A 21,699-nucleotide genomic window follows, 5' to 3' on the forward strand; every position below is an offset into this window, starting at 1 on the left:
ACAATTCTACAGTTCTAGATGAACAGTAAGACCTTTGCAGTGGGTTCATTGGAATTGGTATGATATTCCCCATCCCTGAAGGTGCTAAGGACATTGAGAATTATACATTCAAGGGTCATAATTACTCCAGAAACTCCTGATATGATTCTAAACAAAAGCCCTCAAAAACTTTTTGGGATGTGTTTTGGCAAATGATGAATATTATGTTTTAGGCCATTTTACATGATTGATAAGACCTGTTTCAGGTCGTCTTTACGGACCAGGGCCAGGACCAGGATCATATCTATCCATAAAGGACACATAATGATCTAATATACATCGAGAATAACTTAAGCCTTTTACTCCTGATAAGATGCGTAAGAAACAAAATGCCTTGAAACCTTTGGAACTGTTTTGAAGAAATTAACATATATTTAGGCCATTTAAAGGACCAGTTTCGGGACTCTGGTATGTGCCAGGGTCTCTTTGATCCTTAAAGGACATATACCCTTTGATTTAATATACTTAAAGGATAACATCATACTTTATAAAATAAATTTTCACGACCAAAAACGTTTTTAGAGCTAAAAATGTTAGTTTTTGACCGTTTTTGGTGGGGTTTTCGGGAAATTATGAAAATAGGTTTATTCTAAAATGCAAAAATATGGAACGCTTCACGATTTTGCGTGTCATCCTTGCGCCTGCTACATCTCAATCTTTTTCATTTTTATTGGAGCCTGCAGCCAATGACGTTGCCCCGTTTGCCAACAAAAGGAACAACATATGGGACAGCCGACCAATCAAAGGCGTCCATTCGGCATCTTTCCGTCCGAATCGTCTGCCATAGATCACGTCATAGATCACGTGCCACCACTACTTCAAATTGCTTTCTGACGAAGATCTCTCGAACTTCGAACGAAAGTTTTTGCCGACCTTCTTCTGCAATCAATTTGACAGGTAATTTTCCCTTTTCTCATGCCAATATTAGTGTTGAATGCTGATATGATTGTTACTGCAGAAATTCTGATAACTCTTGTTATGTTTTGATGTGCCATTAAGTGAAAAATTGGATGAAAAATGTGACGAGTTTGTCGCGGTTTGTCAGTTGGAGTGCACTGAGTGATAGCTATTGTTTTTCACGTGTATTACAATGGTCGATTTTCACGCGTGTGTGGTGATGAATTGAACTGGTTTGAACTCTGATTGAATTATTGATTAGTTAATTACCTATACTAGTAACGGTCTGTGGAGCCTAATCCAAATCCGGTGATTAAGTATTGAGTGTTGTGATGTATTAATATCTACCCGAGATCATTATTTGTGTCAAAGGCGTGTGTAGGGGATTGTCTTTATTTAGCTTGACTGTGTCTGTGAGAATTGACTTGAGTTTGATCTACTCTCAACTTCAAGTATCATACCTCTGGCTACCTCAAGGCCAAGTGATGTTCGTGCAGGCTCCACTCCACTTCTCTACCGCTACACTACGCTAGGTGGAGCGTAGACGTATGTAGCGGTAGTGAAGTGGAGTGGAGTGGAGCCTGCGCGAGCATCGCTTGAGCCCGAAGTTGAGGTAGCCTCTGGCTAACGTCAGTCTTGATGCCTGATGGTGGGGGAGGTGTTGACTTAACCACCGTGGAGCACTTAACATATATAGGTGGTACGGGGATGGGCCGCTTTGAATGACCCCCTCTTTTCAGTTCTCTAGACTAGATGCTTCATGACAGAATTTCTATTTAGATGCCGCCCAGCCCCGGTCGCAAGACCCCCATTAGGCCTTACGAAACATGTCAATGCCCAGGCCTAGCCCTGCCAAAATTGTCCAGTGAGAGCTGCATGCTCGCCTTCTCAACCCACTCCGCTTAGCACCGTAAGCGCCCATACATGCACAGCAAGTGTGCACCGTACCCCCTGTGCCGCGGTCCCGTTCCGTCACGCTGCCTGGAATAGAGTAGATAGATCTATATTTAGTTCCCAAGACCGTGTATTTTACTCTTGTCAGTTCCTCAGGGTGTTGTGAGGCATCCACACCCCCATCTAAACATAATTTTAGTGCCCACCCCCCCCCCCCTCCCCATTGGATTTAATTTACAAGATCAAAGTTTAAAAACTCATTCAATGAAGAAGGTTGTGATTTTCTGTTAACTAGGACTCCTTGTGTGGGAAATGAAGTGGGTAATGTTTGCTTGATTGTTTTTTGCATACTGCAGTTTGCAGTACAACTAGATATATCATCATTTAACTTTGCTCTGAAATAAATTGAATTATTTCTAAAGAAATTTGTAATGAATTAAAAATTGTAATTGTTGACTAATACCAGTTATGAAAGTGTTACATCACACTTATTGATATATTGTATGTCCATGTGCAATTAATTCCTTTAAAGAAGTGGAAATTTCATAAAAATTAGATGTAAATAAAGTTATGACATTTAATATTTTTGCTTAGTATCACAAAACAGTAAATATGCACAGCCTGATCGGTATGGAAATGAGGGGGAGTGATGACTTCATGAATTTACTTTTTATTTTGCTTGTAAATACATGAAATATGAAATTTATCCATTTTAATTTTGAAATGAAGTTTTCTTCCTCCTGAGCATGTGAAATTAACATTGTTTTAATATTTGTTGGTTCAGCAAAGTTAGATGTGGCCTGTGATTCCTGCTAATAATTGTTTTTGTATGTTTTTCTCTTTCTTTACCTCTGCAGCAATCTCCATAGACATTTGGCGGCCATCTATTTGTTATCTGTTTCGTAGTCAGTCTTTGTTTTGTCTTTCTTGTGTCTCTGTGTGTGTTAGTACTTTTGTTCTTTTCAGGTCTTTGAAGGAGGGAGGAAGACATGTTCGAGCCAGCGTTCTTCTACAAAGGCAACATCCTGAGGTTGGGGGATTCAGATAGAGCCAGAGCCTTCACCAGACCAGAGGGATTCAAGGTACGCCCAGCTGTAGAAGTTGAGAAGGAGGCCAAGAGGGAGGTCCAACGCCTTGGTGGAGACCCAAGTCATCGTGTGTCTGTGCTGGCCTTCTCCAGAGTGCAGTTTGGCAAGTACCCAGGACAGACCTTCAAGTGGCTGGTGGAGAATGCCCTGGGATGGTGTGCCGAGTTGATGTGGAACATGGAGCGGACTGGGGAGAAGTTGGACCCAAAGAGAGACCAGTCCGTCAACAAGTTTGCCCTTAAGGAGTACATCACAGCATTTCCTGAAGGGTGTGCCGCTGTTGAGATGAAGAGGAAGAAGGGGAAGCGTCAGACAGCAGGATGCAGCCAGAGTGAGAGTGGACGACCTCCAAAGACTGGATCCATGAAAGATCAAGGTAAGTCATTTTTTAATTAAATTTAATTAAATTTATATTAGAATTTTGACTAAACGGAAATGGGGTGCAAAGAATTTGTATGTTCGTTAGAGATGTGTAGGAATCCTTTTTATTGAAGTTTATTTTAAAGGTAAAATTATAGTAGATGCTGCAAACAGTTATTTCATGAGAGAGTCTTTGAAATTAACCTGTATATACTGGTCGGTCTGAAATAGCCCAGTTAAGATAGGGTTAATGTTAATTGCCACAATATTATCATAGATCTACATCTAATAAATTTAAAGTAACTTTGTGAAATCATGAAATCTTATCTCAAAACCAATAATTCTAACGATCAGTAGTGAGAAGAATGTATATGCGGCACAGTGTATTGATAATGTTTTTAAAATGCATATTTTATTTAACTCTGCTTATTTTGCTAATTTATCACCAATGACACATTTTTTTCCATTAGCTATTAAATGTCATTTTAAGATTGCAACCACAAGTGGTGTTTATAGCGTTAATAAATAGAATGATTTTTCATGAATAGAAATTGTTAATAAATATAATTTAATTGTTAATTGCAGTGATGCCACCTATTATAGCAAGCTCTCTGACAATTAAGTCATTGGTGATAACTTTCATAAAACATTCCTTGGGATATTTATGACCAAATAGCATTAATATTGACAGTGAATGAATATTAAAATATTAGGTTGATATCAATATGAACTTTATACTTCCCCCAAAAGGTGAGGGACAAGTTTTCGATGATGACCTCACTGATGCTCAGTTGATTGAAGCATTTCTACAACGTTCCTCCTTAGATTCTGCAGGTGCGTATTGTATTATAAGTTAACACATAATGTAAATTTTGTATTGGTCTTTCTTGAAATGGCTTTGCTAAAAAAAACCTACTTGTAATTGAAAAGAGGAGAGGAATGCGAGAGAGCAATAGAGGAGGTGTATAAAATGGAAGAAAGAGAGGAATTTGAGTAATGTAAAAAACAAAAACAAAAGTAAATATATTAAAGCATAAAAAGAAGGAATTCATTAAAAATTCCATCAAAGCTAAAATGTAGAACATACTCTTCATTCAGTGTTTTTATATTGTAATGTGTTAACAGGAAATGTGAATGCTCATATTATTTCACTGATCACTTTTTTGTATTTTTATGAATTTGAATTTGAATATCCCTCTCCTCTAATAATCAATGTTTTGTTTTGTTTTTTCCTTTTAGAAGCCACTACATCAAGAAAAGTGACTTCAACATGCAAGAGAGCAGTAGCAGATGACGGAGATAAGACAGGTAAATGTGGTTCATTTTTTCTTTTCTGGACATTTAACTTATGGGACAAGAAATATGTACTGCAACCAATCTAATAAAGTCCAACACTAGATATAATTTTTTGTTAGTGTGCACTACACGTGTGGTTATTGAGAATACCTTGAAAGCATTGAAATAAATACATATGTTTCTTTATAGTAGAGACTGTCTTCCCTTGCACCTGCCATTTAAGATTGAACTTTTTTGCACGATTAGTGTGAACAATGATTGGATGACACCTACATAGAGAAGAAGTAGCTTGATAATGTAATAACTGTAACATTACTTGTACATTATTAGAAAACAAATATTGTTTTCCTTATTTTATTTGCCTTTATTCTCCTGATTTCATTTTTCAATGTACCAGCATGTTACATTATTATGATGTGACTTGAATCTCTTTCAAAGATTAATATATCTGTATATTCGTCTGAATTATCTTTGCACTTTTTTTTCCAGAGTACCTCCTGACCGAAGGGTGGAAGCAGACACTACCACGTCAGGATCATCAGTGGGTTTCACGTGCTTTGTTCAAGGTTTCAGCCCGTGGGAAGCCTGAGTTTGACATGCAGAAGATCAACACACTTTGGTTCTTCCCACCTTTACCACAGTTCGCTCAAGGCCAAGCTCCAAAGCCAGCACGTTACTTTGCGACCAAACTGCTGATGTGGATGCCTCGCAAGCTTTGGGGATTTAAGATTCTTTGTCCCAACAAAGAATGCAACGGTCAGGAGCTGTTATCAGCCGGTGTCTACTCCCATGTGCGACAGGTCATGGACATTGATGGATTCTACAACATGGGTGCTGAGTACCTGGAATGCAGAAAGTGTCACAAGAAGTTCATCAGTTGGAGCAAGCCCATCTTAGACCAACTGGACACCAGTCACCGGCTGTCATTCCCGGTCTTGCTCACATACAGGTTAGTGAATATCTTGTCAATATCCAAAGAATATTCCTTTATTTCTTGTTTATGTATAGCTTTTGCATTGCTTTATTATTATAACACAATTCATATGTCATTGTATTTCTGATAATTTATTTCTTTAACTTATTGTTTTCAAACTATTTAATTAATTAACGTCATTGACTTATTATTATCATTATCTTGTATTTCCCAACTTGAGTAGGCCCTTTGCTTACCTAATTTGTAATATGAAAATACTTTACACTTTACATTTCCTTTCTTGTTTGTTAAACGTTCAATTATATTAATGTATGCTATTTGTCAAGCGCTTAGATACATCATGTTAAGCGCAATATAAATACAATTTTAATTATTAATACTTTACTTCATTGCACCCTATACTGCTGTAATGCGATATTTCAAAACCATATGACAGATGGAACTTCGCAGTGATATACTGATTCCTAAATTTCTTCTTTTTGCTACAGAGGTGCTTGTGACAGGAAAATCATCGGGATGATGCGGGACAGGACACTTGGCAACGGACCATTCCAGATGATCCGCAAGCTCAAAGAGGTCCACACCGATGCTTGGCTTGCAAAGACTGCCCAGTATTGTTCTGTGGTTGAGGAGTTCGTCAATGCCAGTGAAAGGGGCCTCATCAATCGACCAAACTGCCCACCACCGCCCGCAATGTCTTTTCTTCCCACGTATCGTTGGCTCCTGACGGTGTACTGCAACGACGTGCTGGAGCGCATCGATGAAGTGAAGGCTAGCATCACATCTACATTCGGCCGTATCCTCAAGATGGACTCGACCAAGAAGGTGAACATGAATGTGCTATTCATTTGATGTAATATCATCTTGTGTAACAAAATGGTTAACTTAAAAAATTCAAGAAAATTGATTACAATCAACCACTTTTAAGCATCTAATTATTTTATTGTTGCTTGTGTGGTTTAAGTGGTGACTGACAGCAAAAACATTACACTTTAAGGACTTTCAATTAAGACTTTGATTAATAATTGTAATCTCATTCCTGTTTGTTTATCAATGTTTCTTTACTTCCTTCATTTCTCTGTATAATATAAGTGTGTATGATTGTATAAGATACTTGAAATTCATTCCATTTCTGAAATTTATCTTTTCATCACAGATCACAAGGAAACTGAGAGGCGAGTCAGCAGGGACTGCTGCTTGGGCAACCAACGTCGGCAACGAGTACGGACAAGTACTGATGTCCGTGATGACTGTTGGCGAGGGAGCCGGTCTCTACGAGATGATCAAGGGCATCCAGAGACGGTATGCAGCAGCCGGCCAACCTAGACCAGAGCTTCTGTACGTGGACAGAGGCTGCTGTGGTGCGGAATCCAGGATCTTCAGGGGGTGGCCAGACATGCCTGTCCGACTTGACGTCTGGCACTTCATGAGGAGGCTTGCTAGAGGATGCACCAGCACTGAGCACCAACTCTACCCGTTCTTTCTGAGACGGTTGTCAGCCTGCATCTTTGCATGGAGCGCAGACGACCTGAATCAACTCATCGCCGCAAAGAGAGGGGAACTCAGGGACCAATGCATCGCTGAAACTTCTGATGAGGTCATCCTGAAGCACCTTGGAAAGAGCTCGATCGCACGACACTGCAGACGAGTGACCAGAGGAACGGAGGAGACTACCCAACTCATCGGAGATCTCTTGGCTTCCTTGGATGGCGAGGGAGGACATGACACACTCGGTGTTCCCCTCTTTGACTCCGACAGAGTGTGGGAGATTTGGGACTCACAGCAGAAACACATCGCATGCCTACAAGATCCACCAGATGTCCAGCTCTACACCAAGATAGGAGAGTCAGTGAAAGGTGGCATCACATTGCCTGTGTTCAGATGTGCTAGAGGGTCAACATCGCTGGAGTCCTTCCATCTTCACATGAACCGGTTCATCCCTGGTAAGTTCATGTCTTATATCACTTAAAGTGTTGTAAAACAAGTGTTATAAAATCTGTCAATGTAAGATCATGCTGATTCTTCACCATCATGTCACTATTTGGAGCATCTTTATTTCTACAGGTTTCTGTCTACATTCCTTTTTTGTATTGCAATGGATACATTTCATAATACATTCGAAATACTTTGTTCATTTCATTTTTCAGGGACATCAGCCAACAATGTCCACTTCCAGGCCTACCTTCTTGAGGGGGTACATCGATGGAACTGCGATCGTGCAAGGGATGCTGAAGCTGCCACTGCGCCTTCTCACGCATCATATGGCACCTACAATGAGTACGATGTCAACCGGTTGACCGAGAAGCTGTTCGGACTTAAGATCAACCCTACTCTGACTGCACCCCAGAAACACACAGGTATGCCAATGCCTTTTCTATTGTAGTCCATTCATATATGACTCCTAATGGTCTATGAGTTATGTCAATATAAAATGCATTGAACTGATGAAATGAATTATTTTGTTATCTCAATTTTAATTCCATTTATTCAAAATTTATCTAGATCTGTATTCCTTTCTTTCTGTCAATTTATTCCTTACAGGGGAGCTTATCGGCCTGGAATATCTCTTCAACCAGACCAACGAGGAGCTACTTCCCATGCATCCTGATGAAGGGGAGGTAGAAGATGATGATGGCGAGGACGTAGGACGTCGGGAAGAAGAGGACGTAAAGGACCCGACTGAGCCACCCCCGGAGTTTGGAGTAAGCCCTGCTTCATCCCGACGTGCCTCGAGAGTGTCAAGCCAGCAATCAGTACCACAGCACGTTAGCAGTGAGTATTTCCTATATTTTCAACGACTTTTCTTTGATTGTATTTTCAGGGAGTCATTACTACGAGCTTTACTTCAACAATTTATTCCATGACAATTGGGAACTTACACTGCTGCTCAGATGTTGTTGCAGTCCAAACACATGCTGTATCTTTTACTTTTTTATTTCTTTGTACGACATTGTACCATTTTTGGATCAATGTATTCTTCATTGCTAAATTAAATAACAATTCGATATACCTGCAAAAACCCAATAATAAATCTTCTGAGTGACTTCCCAACATTATAAAATATTATTTCTATTTCTTCTATCTCATTTTACCTACAGCAACACCACAGAAACACAGATCACAGAGATCATCACTGCCGGTTCCATCCACCAGATGCAGACCCCACACATCCAAGGCACCGGCAACAGTATCACGTGCTCCAGATTCACCACCACCAACTTCAATTCACAGAACATCCACAGCACCAGCAACTGTCTCCCGGGCACCCGATTCTCCAAGGGATGACACACCGGATGGTGGAACACTTGCTGGAGATGAAGAAGTGAAGGATGTTGAAGATGTGGATCTTAGAGAAGAGTCCGACGTAAGAGAAATAACCTTTATTTTTATAATGCTTATTTCATTCATTTATCTATTATAATTAATGAATAAAATGAAATAAGCATGAATGATTCATTTCAAGTGTCCATGGGAAAGAAATAATACATGTTATTGTTGGCTTCATTCAGAACAAGTTGGCCTGAATAATTAATTTATTTTAAGATGTTATCATGTTTCTGGTCTTACATACAAAGCTTGCATTTAAAAATATTATTTATTTCACTTTTTTGATTTGATGTTCCTGTTATAATCACTAGACATTTTATAAATGGATGGCTATAGAAAATGACATATAGATTGGAGTCACACTGTTTATCAATGTGCAATTCTCTTTTGTTAATCCCATCATATGCATTGTCCTCTTTATTGTAATTTTACTTTTACAGGAGGAGCACACAGGTCGCAGACCAGGTTACGACCGTGTGCAAGCACTGGGGAACTACCTCCTCAAACTCAGAGGTGACGAACATCTGATGAGCTCCAGGGACTCCAAACAGATCGTGAAACTTTGGAGCGAATTGGATCCATACGACCAACAAGTGAGACGCCCGGCCCGTCACCAAGAGAAGCTCACCAAAGGACGCTTCAAAGCCAGAGGAACATCTCCAGTTGTCCCAGGCATAGAGAGTACTCAAAGGTATGTACATTCAACTCTATTAATTTTTCTGGGTGATTTATCATGATGCAATCATGAGCAGCCTTCTTGTCTACTTTGCAAAGATATAGAATAACAAAGAAGTATCTCAACTCGCCGATATGGATTTCATCAATCACATTCCAGTTCTTCGTTTATATCAATCACCTTATTACTTTCACTTACAGCAATACAACCAGCAGTTGAAGTGTGCTGTACACGATTTCTTGATGTATTTTTCTATCTTTGTATATTTTTTCCTCCCCTCGTACAGATGCTTTCTTGGAAGTAACTCGGGACCCGCCTCCGTACCCAACGCCAACAGGGTTATGGAGTATGTCATTGGTCAGCTCTGCAGCTACTACCCAGAGCACCAGAGGCACAAAGGGAGAGTCATTCCCAGGTGGACCACTATCATCCATGACTACAAGAACATTCGAAGCAGGGTCCTGGCCTCCACCCACATAACATCCAACACCCGCCTACAATTGTTAGATATCAATCGATATGTCCTCATTCAATGGTAAGAATATTGAAAAATGAGTTAAATTTCGAGCACTTAGAAATGTCTTTTATTGAATTGAATTGATTTCTTTTACATACTTTGGAACATACAGATAATTAATATGGTATATCAATCATACCTGAATTAAATAATACAGCAATTTGAAATCAAAGACAATTTAAAATATAATGAATTAGATGGAATCATTGAAAGCAATTCAATGGCATCACAATTTTATTTGTAACAAAATTTATCTGTGTTATTACAAAGTATTTCAAATAGATCGTATCTTTAGCAATATTTATCTCCCTATGAAATACAGCCTGTCTAATGGCATTTTTCTTTCTCTTCCTTTTCTTATTTCATGTACAGGCATAACCGAAGATCTAAAGAAGAGGAGAGGAGTGCATTGGAGATGGGAGCTTCGGCACCTAGACCTAGCATGACTGCCCACCAATCTGTCCCACCACCAAAGGAGAAACCACATGCCTTGCCACCACCTCCCATCCAAAGGCCCTACCAGTTCCCGATGGTTTCCAACACAGTTGGTCAGGCAAAGATGAGGGCACCAATTGCACAACCAACATTTGTTCTGGTTCCTGTTCCTGTAATGGCCGTACCATCAACCCCTGTGTCCACCCCTGCCCCAACTACAGTCTCTGTCCCTGGATTCCGGTCCATCCAGCCTACACCTCCTACCTGGCGGCCCAGTGTACCACAGCCGAGTCAACCACCACCTTCATCACTCCCGAAGTCCACCCATTACAACAGGAAGCGCAGAGCACAGCAACGACTCGAAGGACAGGTTTCTACCAAGGTTTACAAGGCCCGGAAAGGTCCGATTGTATGCAGCCAATGTCATCAACCAAGGGATCGAGAGACTCACACTCAATATTATGGCAGCTGGTATTGCGAGACATCCCAGAACCAACCCTTGGCTGAATGGAAGGCGATGATGTCAGAACGGCGACTAGCAAAGCTGAAAGCTGACAAGGAGGAAGCCAAGAAGGACTAGTGCAGTGAATAATATGTTTATCAAGACGGCATAAGTCGGGTCGCCGGCGACTAAACTGGCGCCACCTACTGGAAGCTATGCCAGTAGGAAGGGGGATTAAGACCTCCTGCAGGATGAAAAACAAGACCTGTTAAAGTGGATCATTGCACCAGTCAGGCACAAGCAACATCGAATCTATGGATTTAGGACACACTAATGAGAAACCAGAGGAATGAGAAAAATGGAATGAAGATTACCTTCAAGGAGAGAGGAAACAGTCTAGGTAGAAAGAGGAGATTGTGGGCAGCTTCATATATACGTCAAATCAGATGAAAAAGGGCCAAACATTCATTGAGAAATAAGGACAGGTTTTAAAACAACAGTGAAAGACCATCTGGAAGATATAGAACATATTACAAAAATTGTTAGATGACAACAGCGGCAGCAGAATAGTGAGGAATCATTGACCAGCAATTTTCAAATTCAATACAACTACGAAAGCAGATGGGATATTTCAGCAGTTTTCGAGAAAAGCTACAATCTGATAGAAACTCATTTTCACCGCCACAAAGTACCCCGAGGAGCTCTGGTTCTTGTAATCATTGAGCATCTCGAGTGGTGACTCAAGTTATATCGGCATTCACGACGTCTCAGTGCTATAGTACGATATCCATGATGGATAAGCATTGAGGACTTAGTGGAATGTATGTGCAACAGAATTTAGTAACAATGAAACATGTAAAGAAAAATAAATGTTGGATGTTATACAACAAAGTACTGTACCTTAGACAAGCAACTCCTAAGGTGACTATTTTTTCCGATCGTTCACGGGTATCCTTGTGGAGCTCCATATTTAATATGTTGAGCATCATTTGCGATGACTTTGTGGAGCGGTCTCTTAAAACTAGTGTGATAATGTCAACTAGTTTGGTTTTTAATGCTGCCAAGACATTAACCAACTTTCTTCAAACTGCCATTCAAATTTGTTGAAAATTGGTTGATGTTTTGAAGGTCCCAAGCCCTTGTCAAAAGCAGAGGGAAAACCAAGTAATGCTTCATGAAAAATCCCAGGAGAGGAAAAGACGTAGAAAAAGAGAGAGATTAAAAATGATGGGGGAGGGATTTACAACCTTTCGGCACTCGCATCCTTCTTGTATAAATGTGACTTAATACCTTTTTCCACACTCATAAATGGGATTTACTACCTTTTAGCACTCACACTCAAAAATCTTAATGACTTCTTGAAAATAATTATTTCTTAAATTGTGACTTGCTTCCTTTTGGTATAAATGTGACTTAATACCTTTTTCCACACTCGTAAATGGGATTTACTACCTTTTAGCACTCACACTCAAAAATCTTAATGACTTCTTGAAAATAATTATTTTTTAAAATGTGACTTGCATCCTTCTTGTATAAATGTGACTTAATACCTTTTTCCACACTTACAACTACATATATATATATATATATATTTTTTTTTTTTTTTTATTCATGACTAAACTACAACAAATCTTTTGAAAGGTTTATTATTTATTCCCTGGGGAAGGAGAAATAGGAAAGAAACGTTTGCTTCAATTATAAATGAATAAAGAAGGCATGAATGAATAAAAAAAAGAATGAATAAATGAATGAGTAAATGAATTAATGAATGAGTCAAGGAATGAATGAAAGAAATAATAAATGAATGAGTCAAGGAATGAATAAATGAATGAATAAGTCCAGGAATGAATGAATAAATGAATGAATGAAAGAAAGAATGAATGAATGAGTCATGGAATGAATAAATGAAGGATCTTTCTCTCATTCTATTTCTTTTTCATTACTTTATCCCCCCCTACCCCCCCCCCCTCTCTCTCTCTCTCTCTCTCTCTCTCTAATCAATAAATTTGAAAGGACAAGATATATCTTTCCTTCCATTCTTTCATTTTCTATTTATTTATTTATTTATCTATCTAATATTCTTCTTATTTATCTATTTATTCATCTAATATCTATCTATATATACATATACATACATATCTTTGTTTATCTATCAATTATTCTGTCTATCTACCCCCCCACCCTCTCTCTCTTTCAGAAGTGAAAAATACAATGAACACGAAACATAAATGCAAAATACATTCATTTCATTTCAAACATAATGCATTTATTACAAAATCAACCGTCATTACATTACAATAAAAATCGTGCCTAAAATTTCATTATTTACTTTCTTTTTCCCCCTCTCCGGCGTTCCATACGCCCGAACCCGACCGATTTGTTTTCAAACAAGGCTCCATTTCCCACGCCAGCGATAGCTCCGCCCCCCTTCTATGGCAGACGATCTGCCCAAAAATCATCAAAACAGCGCCGGCGTGGGGGCCTATGGGACGCGGGGACAGAGAAGATTAGTCGGTAGCTTTTGCGCAGGGGCCATGCTAATCTTCTCTGTATCGTTCCAATTTTAATAGATGTGTTGCCGAAGCGAACACGATAGTGTCAAGAAACATCTCACTATTTAACCTAGAACACAAGTATTTCAAATTCAGAACAGTTACCGCGCCGAAACCACGTGTACTCATACACAGAGCGACGCTCCGACGGTATATAATAGTTATATTGACTGGCTGATCGTAATAACAAAGGTCGAGCAGAATAGATTTGTCACGTGACAATAAGTCCGACCAATAGAGGGAAGCATAAGCCTATTATGCAAATCAGTCGAATAGCACGTTCACAGGAAGCTATCCATTTACTACCATTGCCCGATGGGGTAATATCAACCACACGTCTCTTGAACTTTCTGTTGACTGCAAAGTTGACTCAGCAACAAGAGTAACATCCCTGAAGTATACACACACACACACACGTATATATATATATATATATATATATATATATACATTTATATATATATATTTATATATATCCATGTGTATGACTATTGCTGAGACTTCTGGCTGAGGTCCATCGTTTTCCACCATGCTCCAGTCCGGCGGTCTCGTCGTCGTCTGAAAGGAAATAAAAACAACAAGTTTGTAAAAGCAAATAAACATAAATATACACTCAAAGTCTTGTAAAATGAATGATTTAGGTTAGTCCCTTGGTGACTAAACGACCTCGACCTATTATCATATATAATTATATGTTTATTATCAGCAGAAGCCGAACTGTATACTCTAATAAAAGAGTGTTACATAAAATAGAGTCGACAATGCAGATAAGAGAGATGGATATTATCATATTCAAAAGAGGACTATAATCATATAGTGAACATAATTAAAAGAGAAGGATTGGTCGATTGGGGTATACAAAGAGACAGAAGAGATGGTAGACAAACAACAGAGATCGCATTATGGAGATATAATAGGATAAAACATACTATCGTAAAGAGTGTGTAGAGAATGAACGTATAGAAGAAACAGAATGAACATTATAGTGAACATATAGAGAAAAGAGATACAGAGGAAAGAGAATGAATATGTATAGAAAACAGAATGAACATATAGAGAAAACAGAATTAACATTATAGTGAACATATAGAGAAAAGAGATACAGAGGAAAGAGAATGAATATGTATAGAAAACAGAATGAACATATAGAGAAAACAGAATTAACATTATAGTGAACATATAGAGAAAAGAGATACAGAGGAAAGAGAATGAATATGTATAGAAAACAGAATGAACATATAGAGAAAACAGAATTAACATATGGAGAAAACAGAATGAACATATAGAGAAAAAAGAATGAACATAATACAGGAAAGAGAATACATATAATATAAAATTTTAACATTTATAGCGTCTGAATATAAATGTACATAAAAATTGTGCTCATATACATGTTATAAGAAAAACAGGCGCAATTTTATAGAGAATGATGAGTGAAAAGAAAAAGGATAGTAACAAATATATGGCCAATGAGAGAGAATAATTCAATAAAAAAATCACTTATAGATAACAAGATAGAAAATAACATATAAATATATACAGGTAGGTAGATAATGAAATGTATACAGAGAATAAGAGAGTGGACAGAAATAGAACTATTTAACATTCATAGACTGAACATACAGGAAATAAGACAGTGAGCAGACACATAAGAAGAGAGAGAATATACAGACAATATGAATCATAAAATGAAGAGTGGACATGAAGAAGGATAAAGGGGAAAGGAATAACCAAGAAGAAGCAGAGAGTGAAATTAAAGAGGCGAGAGCGAACGCAATAGTGAAAAGATGGTACATATATATACATAAAGGAAACTATAAAGACCGCTGAAGAGGTTCTAATCTTTCATGCGGAAACGTTCTTTTGTCACTCGCACACTCAACGAACATATACCACAATAATCTTTCTATGCCTGCGAGTGAATGTATTATCATCTGTGTATGGCCACTGAACAATACGTCGGGATAGAGTTCAGTGTGTGTGACCCATTTATGACTGAAGATCTTTGTACCACCATCTGCAACTACGCCATCCACGACAACTGTTTGATAGTGCGTGCAGCATGTTCAGGAGTTCAATGCAGGCAAACACTGATCACCGATAACAAATCTCTCATGTTAACTCCCCCCCCCCGTCAAATGTACTGCTGTACATATGCGTGACCAAATTATTTCCAAACACCCCCTAAACGAGATTTTTCTCTGTGTGCAAAATAACCCCCTAAAAAGTTTTTCACGGGCTTCATTTACACATTTTGGCCCCTAAACAAGTTGTCGCGTGGTAGACAGAGAGGTGACAAATATCACGACCGTTTCCCCGTTTCCAAGGCCCGTTCCCAGGGTTGTTGCTTTCAATCGGGAAGAACCCGAACACTTTTCAGAAACGAGGAGGAAAAAGCCCAGGGGGAAAAAGCTTGGGGAAAAACATTCCCTAAACACGTTTGGCTAGTCTTAAAAAAAAAGCTTTAGAAGAAAAAAACATACCCTAAATACGTACGGCCCCGCGATTTAACATTGACCAGTCTTTCAAAACCACCCTTTTTCTTTTAAATAGGTTTTTTATACCCTTAACAAGTGCACGAGCGGCCCGCGTCCAAAACTGAAAAAAACACCCATTTAAAAGCGTTATTTTTGGTCACGCATGTGTACAGCAATATATTTGACTGGGCCCCCGGGATGTTAACACGGATCCTCAAGGATATGCTGGCATGATCAGGGGAGGTCCGGGATACTTTTACCCCGGACTGAGAGTCAACGAGCGTTGATGACTGTACACATGGTATCAACGCTGCACCTGCACGGCATTAAAACGGCGTTTACAAAAAAATTATAATAATACACGGCGGACGATGTCGGTAGAGTCTACACGGACCATGCCGGCAAAGCTCAGTGTCTACATAGAGCATCAGGGCATTAGTACGGAAAAACATAGTGGACACACGGTCCAACACGACCGCTACATGGACCAACAGGGCAGCTACACGGACCATACCGGATTGTTGTGCCAACTCGGCAGTCCGTGGATGACGCTTAATGTGCTTGACCTCTAAAAAACTATACCATGATGGCCTCCCGGACGTTCAACGACCTCCACAGACCTCCAAGAATACCCAAAGGCGTCTGCATGGACGAGGTGGTCCTGTTGGTGGAGGTCCGTGGATGTCCGAGAGGCTAATAATGGAGGTTTTGGAGGTCACAAACATCCGGCGTCATCCATGGACTGCCGTGCTGCCACCCGTGCTGCCAGAGCAATTCGGAATGATCCGTGTAGCAGCCCTGTTGGTCTAAGAAGGTGCCGTGTTGGTTCTCCAGGTCCTCCGTGTTGACACCGTGCTCTGTATTCGCCGTGGAGATGCCGTCTTGATCCAGCAAAATCCGTGAAGCTGCCGCGTTGATACCGTGAGGACCCGTCGACTATTGATGGGCGTCAGCACAGAGGATTATCATTTGTTCATTGGGGACATTGCGCCCCCCCCCCCCATATACAAAAGACAATCCTCTGCTCTGACGTCCATGTCGACGCTCGATCAGGGCAAAACTATCTAGGACCTTCCCAAATAAATTATTTAAAAAACTTGATGCGAGAATTTACCTTTTGTTTAAAGGCCAAGTCTACCCCAATAAAACAATTTGAATTGTAAATAAAGTAAGCTTTACGCTGATAACTTCGTAAATATTGGATGTAAAATTAGAGAGTTATGATATTTTCTAAATTTATTTAATTTTCACAAAGGCCTCCGCGTATAATGCCCAATAAGTGACGATGGTGTCACTATTCTTCTTGTATTTAATTGTTTAAATTTTACAACAAAAAAATCATTTTCTGCACAAACTTCGACAGTCGAAAGAATCTTCATCAAATCAGAGTAGGTTACAATCCTGGCAATTTCACGTGTTCAGTGAGAAATCAAACTCTGCGCGCATTATAATTCGTAGGGAATGGTTTATATCAACCCTTTATTTGAGGTGCGGCTCCCTTTTCAGAAAGATTATTTTAGACAACAATGAAGGATTAACGAAAACAACCTAATCACGTGCGATCGGGGGACAATAGGGCCACCGTCTGTCTTCTCGCTCGCACCTGACCTCATAACATAAACAAAGGCGAACTTTAATTCTGTCATTCAGTAATCACAGCGGTCAGCTGTTTGATGTCTTGTGTGTCATGGCCTCGGTTGTTTGTCACTGAGAAAAAGTTTGAACATGCCAAGGCCCCGGTCCAAGACATAATACGGATGAGGCATGAAAATGTTTTGACTGATAGGAAAGTTGCAGCCAGAGTAATATGAAACATAATAGTTGAAGTGAGAAAGTGGAGAGCAAGAAGGACATGAAGAAAATGGCTCTAGACAGGCCTATATATAAACAGTGGATTGTTAGTAGAAGTAACATTCTCATGCTTTAACAAAATTTTGAATAGAGAGTAGTTACTTAGGTCGGAAAGATGATGTGTAGACCTGAGGTCCCGCCCACGATTATATTTCTGGCGTCTATAAACCCAGCTATCATATTTTTTTGCCATATACCGCAAAACAACTCAAAACAATATAATAACCATGTATTTAGGCCTTGTCGAAGACCAAATTTATCACTTATGATAAAATAGTCCATAAACATAAAGCACGTGGGTCGGTATGATGAAACAGGCAAGAATTATCACAACTTGCCAGACGTACAATTTGATTCGGTCTAGCTTTCAGTTAGGCCATAGGGAACAAAAAACAATATTATCAAATTCTAAGTCGTTCTCTTGTAATCAGGTTAAATCTGTTTCACATATGCACCTATAAATCTCTATGCATATTCCCATGATTAATACATAACGTTCAAAATCACTCAACTTGAAAGATGAAATAAGAAATACTCACGTTGCTCATTGAAAAACCACCAACTTCCAGCGCATTGTTGACACTCCTCACCGCCAGGACAATGGGCGTAGATAAGAGTAAAGAGTGCGATGATCATTTTACTGCATTATAATCCCCTCGTTGAAAAATTAAGCATTGAAGTCATGAAAGGGATTGCCTTATTATTATTGAAGTCCGGCATTTGCAAGTGCAAAAACCCACCAATAGCTTTACTCGTTCAAATCGTGGAGAAATCTAAAGATGACAGTTTAAGTATGGAGGTAAAAACAAGTTTTGAAGCCACGGTTCAAGCCATATCATCAAGACATCAATCGATCAGGCAGTGTCTTCTCCCGGGCAACTGCTCGGTACGCAGGGAGTTCGGAGTCGACAAGTCAGGCACACGTGCTTCTGTTTTCGTTGTTGATCGAAATGGAGGGCCTGCGGATGGCGGGCCAATTGTACCATAAAGGCGAAAAACTGATTTTTTCTTGATAAAATAAGTTTTTCGATCAGTCGAAAAACATTATTTTTAGCCGATAAACTAAAATCATTTACAGGCGAAAAGATTTATCCGATAAACTTTGTTTTTCACTTGAAAAACAAACAAACAATTATTTTGTCGATGTACTAAATCATGGTTGTTTTTCGACTAAAAGATCAGTTTTTCTTTATAAACTTTGATAAACTGAGTCTGCGAAAAACAAAGTTTTTCTGTCAAAACAATAGAACATTTATTTTGAGATTGCCCAAAGGCGAGGTTTTATTATGGATGTACAACACTTTATTTTAGAAGATAAAGTTACTTTAAGTAAAAATGATCATTTTTTAAATGTTAAAGAAATAATAAATTCGTATCATTAATTTTGATAATAGATTGAGGAACAAAATTTTGCTTGAGATGTATTATATTAATTATGCTGTACTTACATCATACATTGTTGTATTATCATTTGTGTTACATATATAATTAAAGTATTTTATATTATGTTATGTTTTATGGTCGAAATATATTTTTTAATGAATATGATTTGATAAAGAAAAAAAAGTTTCGAATCGAAAAACTCAGATTTATACCTATAATTCAGAATTTGAAAACTTAGTTTATCGAATCCGAATTACTTTGTTTTTCGATTTCTATAAACTGGGATTTTTCGATTTCGATAAACTGAGTTTTTCGCCGTGAAACTTAGTCTTTCATATTTCAATAAACTAAGTTTTTCGATAATCAGAGTGATTCACTATTGTCGGTGTGCAGTCACGGATCTATGGGATGGGGTATGGGTATATAAAAAGGGGGATAATTGTCATTATAAGTCCAAGGGCACTGGAAGCGGGGGCGGAAGAGGGGCACCCCCGCCAAAAAATAAAATAATGATAATAGAATAACATTTTGGGGTGGCAAAATGATTTTAGGGGTGGGGGTAAGGTTTTTTTTTAAAGGTGGATCATTGTCATTGGGTCCAATGGCGCTGTAAACGGGGGCAGAGGAGGCCTTTGCCCCCTCCCCCCCCCCCCCCCACAATACAATTTTTGGGGGTGCAAAACAAGATTTTACCCCCTTCGCTATGCTGTGTTCCACAGTGTGTGCCACAATGTGAAATCACCTTCACACCTTCCCACCTTCACTTCAGAGAATGCTGAAGCGCCCCCATGACAAGCTCATTACAATAAAGTCAACTTTCAAATGACACCAAAAAGTTGGAAAACTATTTATGCTTGAGCGAGCACTGCCCACTGAAACAAAGGATATGAAAATTAGGCTGGGCTGGAATTAGCCTTCGAATTTCTGTCAGTTTTTGAGAGGCAAATCATTTGGAAGTTGCAAAGTTATATAGGGGCGTTGTGATATATTGATGATCAACCGTGACCAGTTTTGGTTGTTTAAGCAAGTTTCATAAATTATTAAATTGAACTTGAATGCATGAGTGAACACAAATTACACTTTTTAGGGCATCATTTCAATTAAATTATCATGTGGATCTCAGCAATGTGTTCATGGGAGTCGGGAGAATAGGGGGTGAGATAGGACTTAAGTGGGAGAAGTAGGTTGATGGAATAAGGGTCAACAGAACATTTAGCCCCCTCCCTCTCTCCCGCCTTCTCCTTCTGTGGAGTGACTGATTGTTATTGTCATGTTACGCGTGAAGTCCAGAGCAGAATGTTGATTTAATGATTAATTCTGAATTGGGGCATAAACTTTTTCTTATCAATCATAAATCAACACTTTATCAACAAATCAACTATTTCAATGTGCAATGTGATCAATCAAACATTCAGTTTTTCAATAAGTTATTCACAAATCATCAGTCAATTTCTTGGTAATCATTCAATGAAAAAAAAATCAGCCACCGGTCACTTCAGTGGCAGTTAAGTTTTGAATAGGCTACAATCCAGGAAGAGAGACAGAGAGAGAGAGAGGGGGGGCTGGGAAATGGAGGTGGAGGGGGATACATATGATTTTTTACCATATCTCGCCCTCTTGCTTGTAACAGGTATCATCACATTACTCTCACAAACACACTGTTGAGGTCTACAGGATGAATAGGCTACAATAAAATTACAATTCCTGTTCACTCATGCATCAAATTTCAATTTTCAATTCAATTTGCCTAAGAAACAAAACTCATCTCATTCGATAATTTAGCATAACACCCTTAGCTTTGCAAGTTCCAAATAACTAACCACTCCAAATGCTAATTCGTGCCCAGCCTAGCCGAGTTTAGTCTCTCAGGAGGAGAGAAGGGGGGGGGGGTAGAGATGGAGGGAGGGGTTGCTAAATGTTCTGTTGACCTTTATCCCATCAACGTACTTCACCTACTTAAGTCCTATCTTACCCCCTATTCTCCTGACTCTCATGAACTCATTGCTGAGATCCACATGATAAAGTCAAAATGTCGCACTAAAAATTGCAATTCATAATCACTCATGCATTAAATTTCAATTTGATGACGCATGTCATTTTCTCAAACAACAAACTGATCACAATTAATCATTAATTCATCACAAAACCCTCAACTTTGCAAGTTCCAAACAAAAAAAATGAAAGAAATTGGAAGGCTAATTCCAGCCCAGCCTAATTTTCATACCGTTTGTTTCAGTGGGCAGTGCTCGCTCAAGCATGAAAAGTTTTCCAACTTTTTGATGTCATTTGAAAGTTGACTCTATTTGCTATCTATATATATAAGTCTTTCCCCTCAAAGTGATATATTTTTTATTTGGCAGCCATTTCAAAAGTGTATATTTTTTGGGGGGACGCACTGTATATGCATCTTGCAGCCAGGGAAAATTCTTCATACGAACATGGGGCGTTGCCTTTTGGCTATCCCCTACGTCCCCATTTTTTTTATGGGGAGGAAAGTGCCCTTTCTGCCCCCGCTTTCAAAACAATGAAAG

General features: G+C 39.0%; 1 protein-coding gene, 1 long non-coding RNA gene and 1 pseudogene across 3 annotated transcripts; 1 reads left to right on the top strand and 2 right to left on the bottom strand.

Moving 5' to 3' along the window:
- Positions 1 to 864: 864 nt before the first annotated feature.
- LOC129265316 (uncharacterized) lies at positions 865 to 11,960 on the top strand. 2 transcript variants are annotated; one of them, XM_064101431.1, is made up of 13 exons: positions 865 to 936; positions 2,688 to 3,294; positions 4,029 to 4,112; positions 4,518 to 4,586; positions 5,064 to 5,523; positions 5,997 to 6,333; positions 6,665 to 7,451; positions 7,656 to 7,865; positions 8,050 to 8,280; positions 8,607 to 8,872; positions 9,276 to 9,526; positions 9,798 to 10,046; positions 10,401 to 11,960. In XM_064101431.1, exons 2-13 carry the CDS (start codon positions 2,820 to 2,822, stop codon positions 11,041 to 11,043), a joined length of 4,062 nt encoding a protein of 1,353 aa, XP_063957501.1. In that variant the 5' UTR covers positions 865 to 936; positions 2,688 to 2,819; the 3' UTR covers positions 11,044 to 11,960. The 2 variants fall into 2 exon arrangements, with proteins under 2 accessions (XP_063957501.1, XP_063957502.1); XM_064101432.1 differs by having other exon boundaries at positions 2,797 to 3,294.
- A 1,189-nt stretch (positions 11,961 to 13,149) lies between these two features.
- On the bottom strand, positions 13,150 to 18,687 carry LOC135154628 (uncharacterized). The gene is made up of 2 exons (XR_010293998.1): positions 18,325 to 18,687; positions 13,150 to 14,015 (listed from the first exon to the last, which is right to left on the bottom strand). It is a non-coding gene; the product is annotated as an uncharacterized LOC135154628 (long non-coding RNA).
- On the bottom strand, positions 13,427 to 13,496 carry LOC129266068 (U6 spliceosomal RNA; annotated as a pseudogene).
- Positions 18,688 to 21,699: the final 3,012 nt, after the last annotated feature.

The sequence above is a fragment of the Lytechinus pictus genome, chromosome 7 (assembly GCF_037042905.1).
Source record: "Lytechinus pictus isolate F3 Inbred chromosome 7, Lp3.0, whole genome shotgun sequence".
Classification (NCBI taxonomy): domain Eukaryota; kingdom Metazoa; phylum Echinodermata; class Echinoidea; order Temnopleuroida; family Toxopneustidae; genus Lytechinus; species Lytechinus pictus.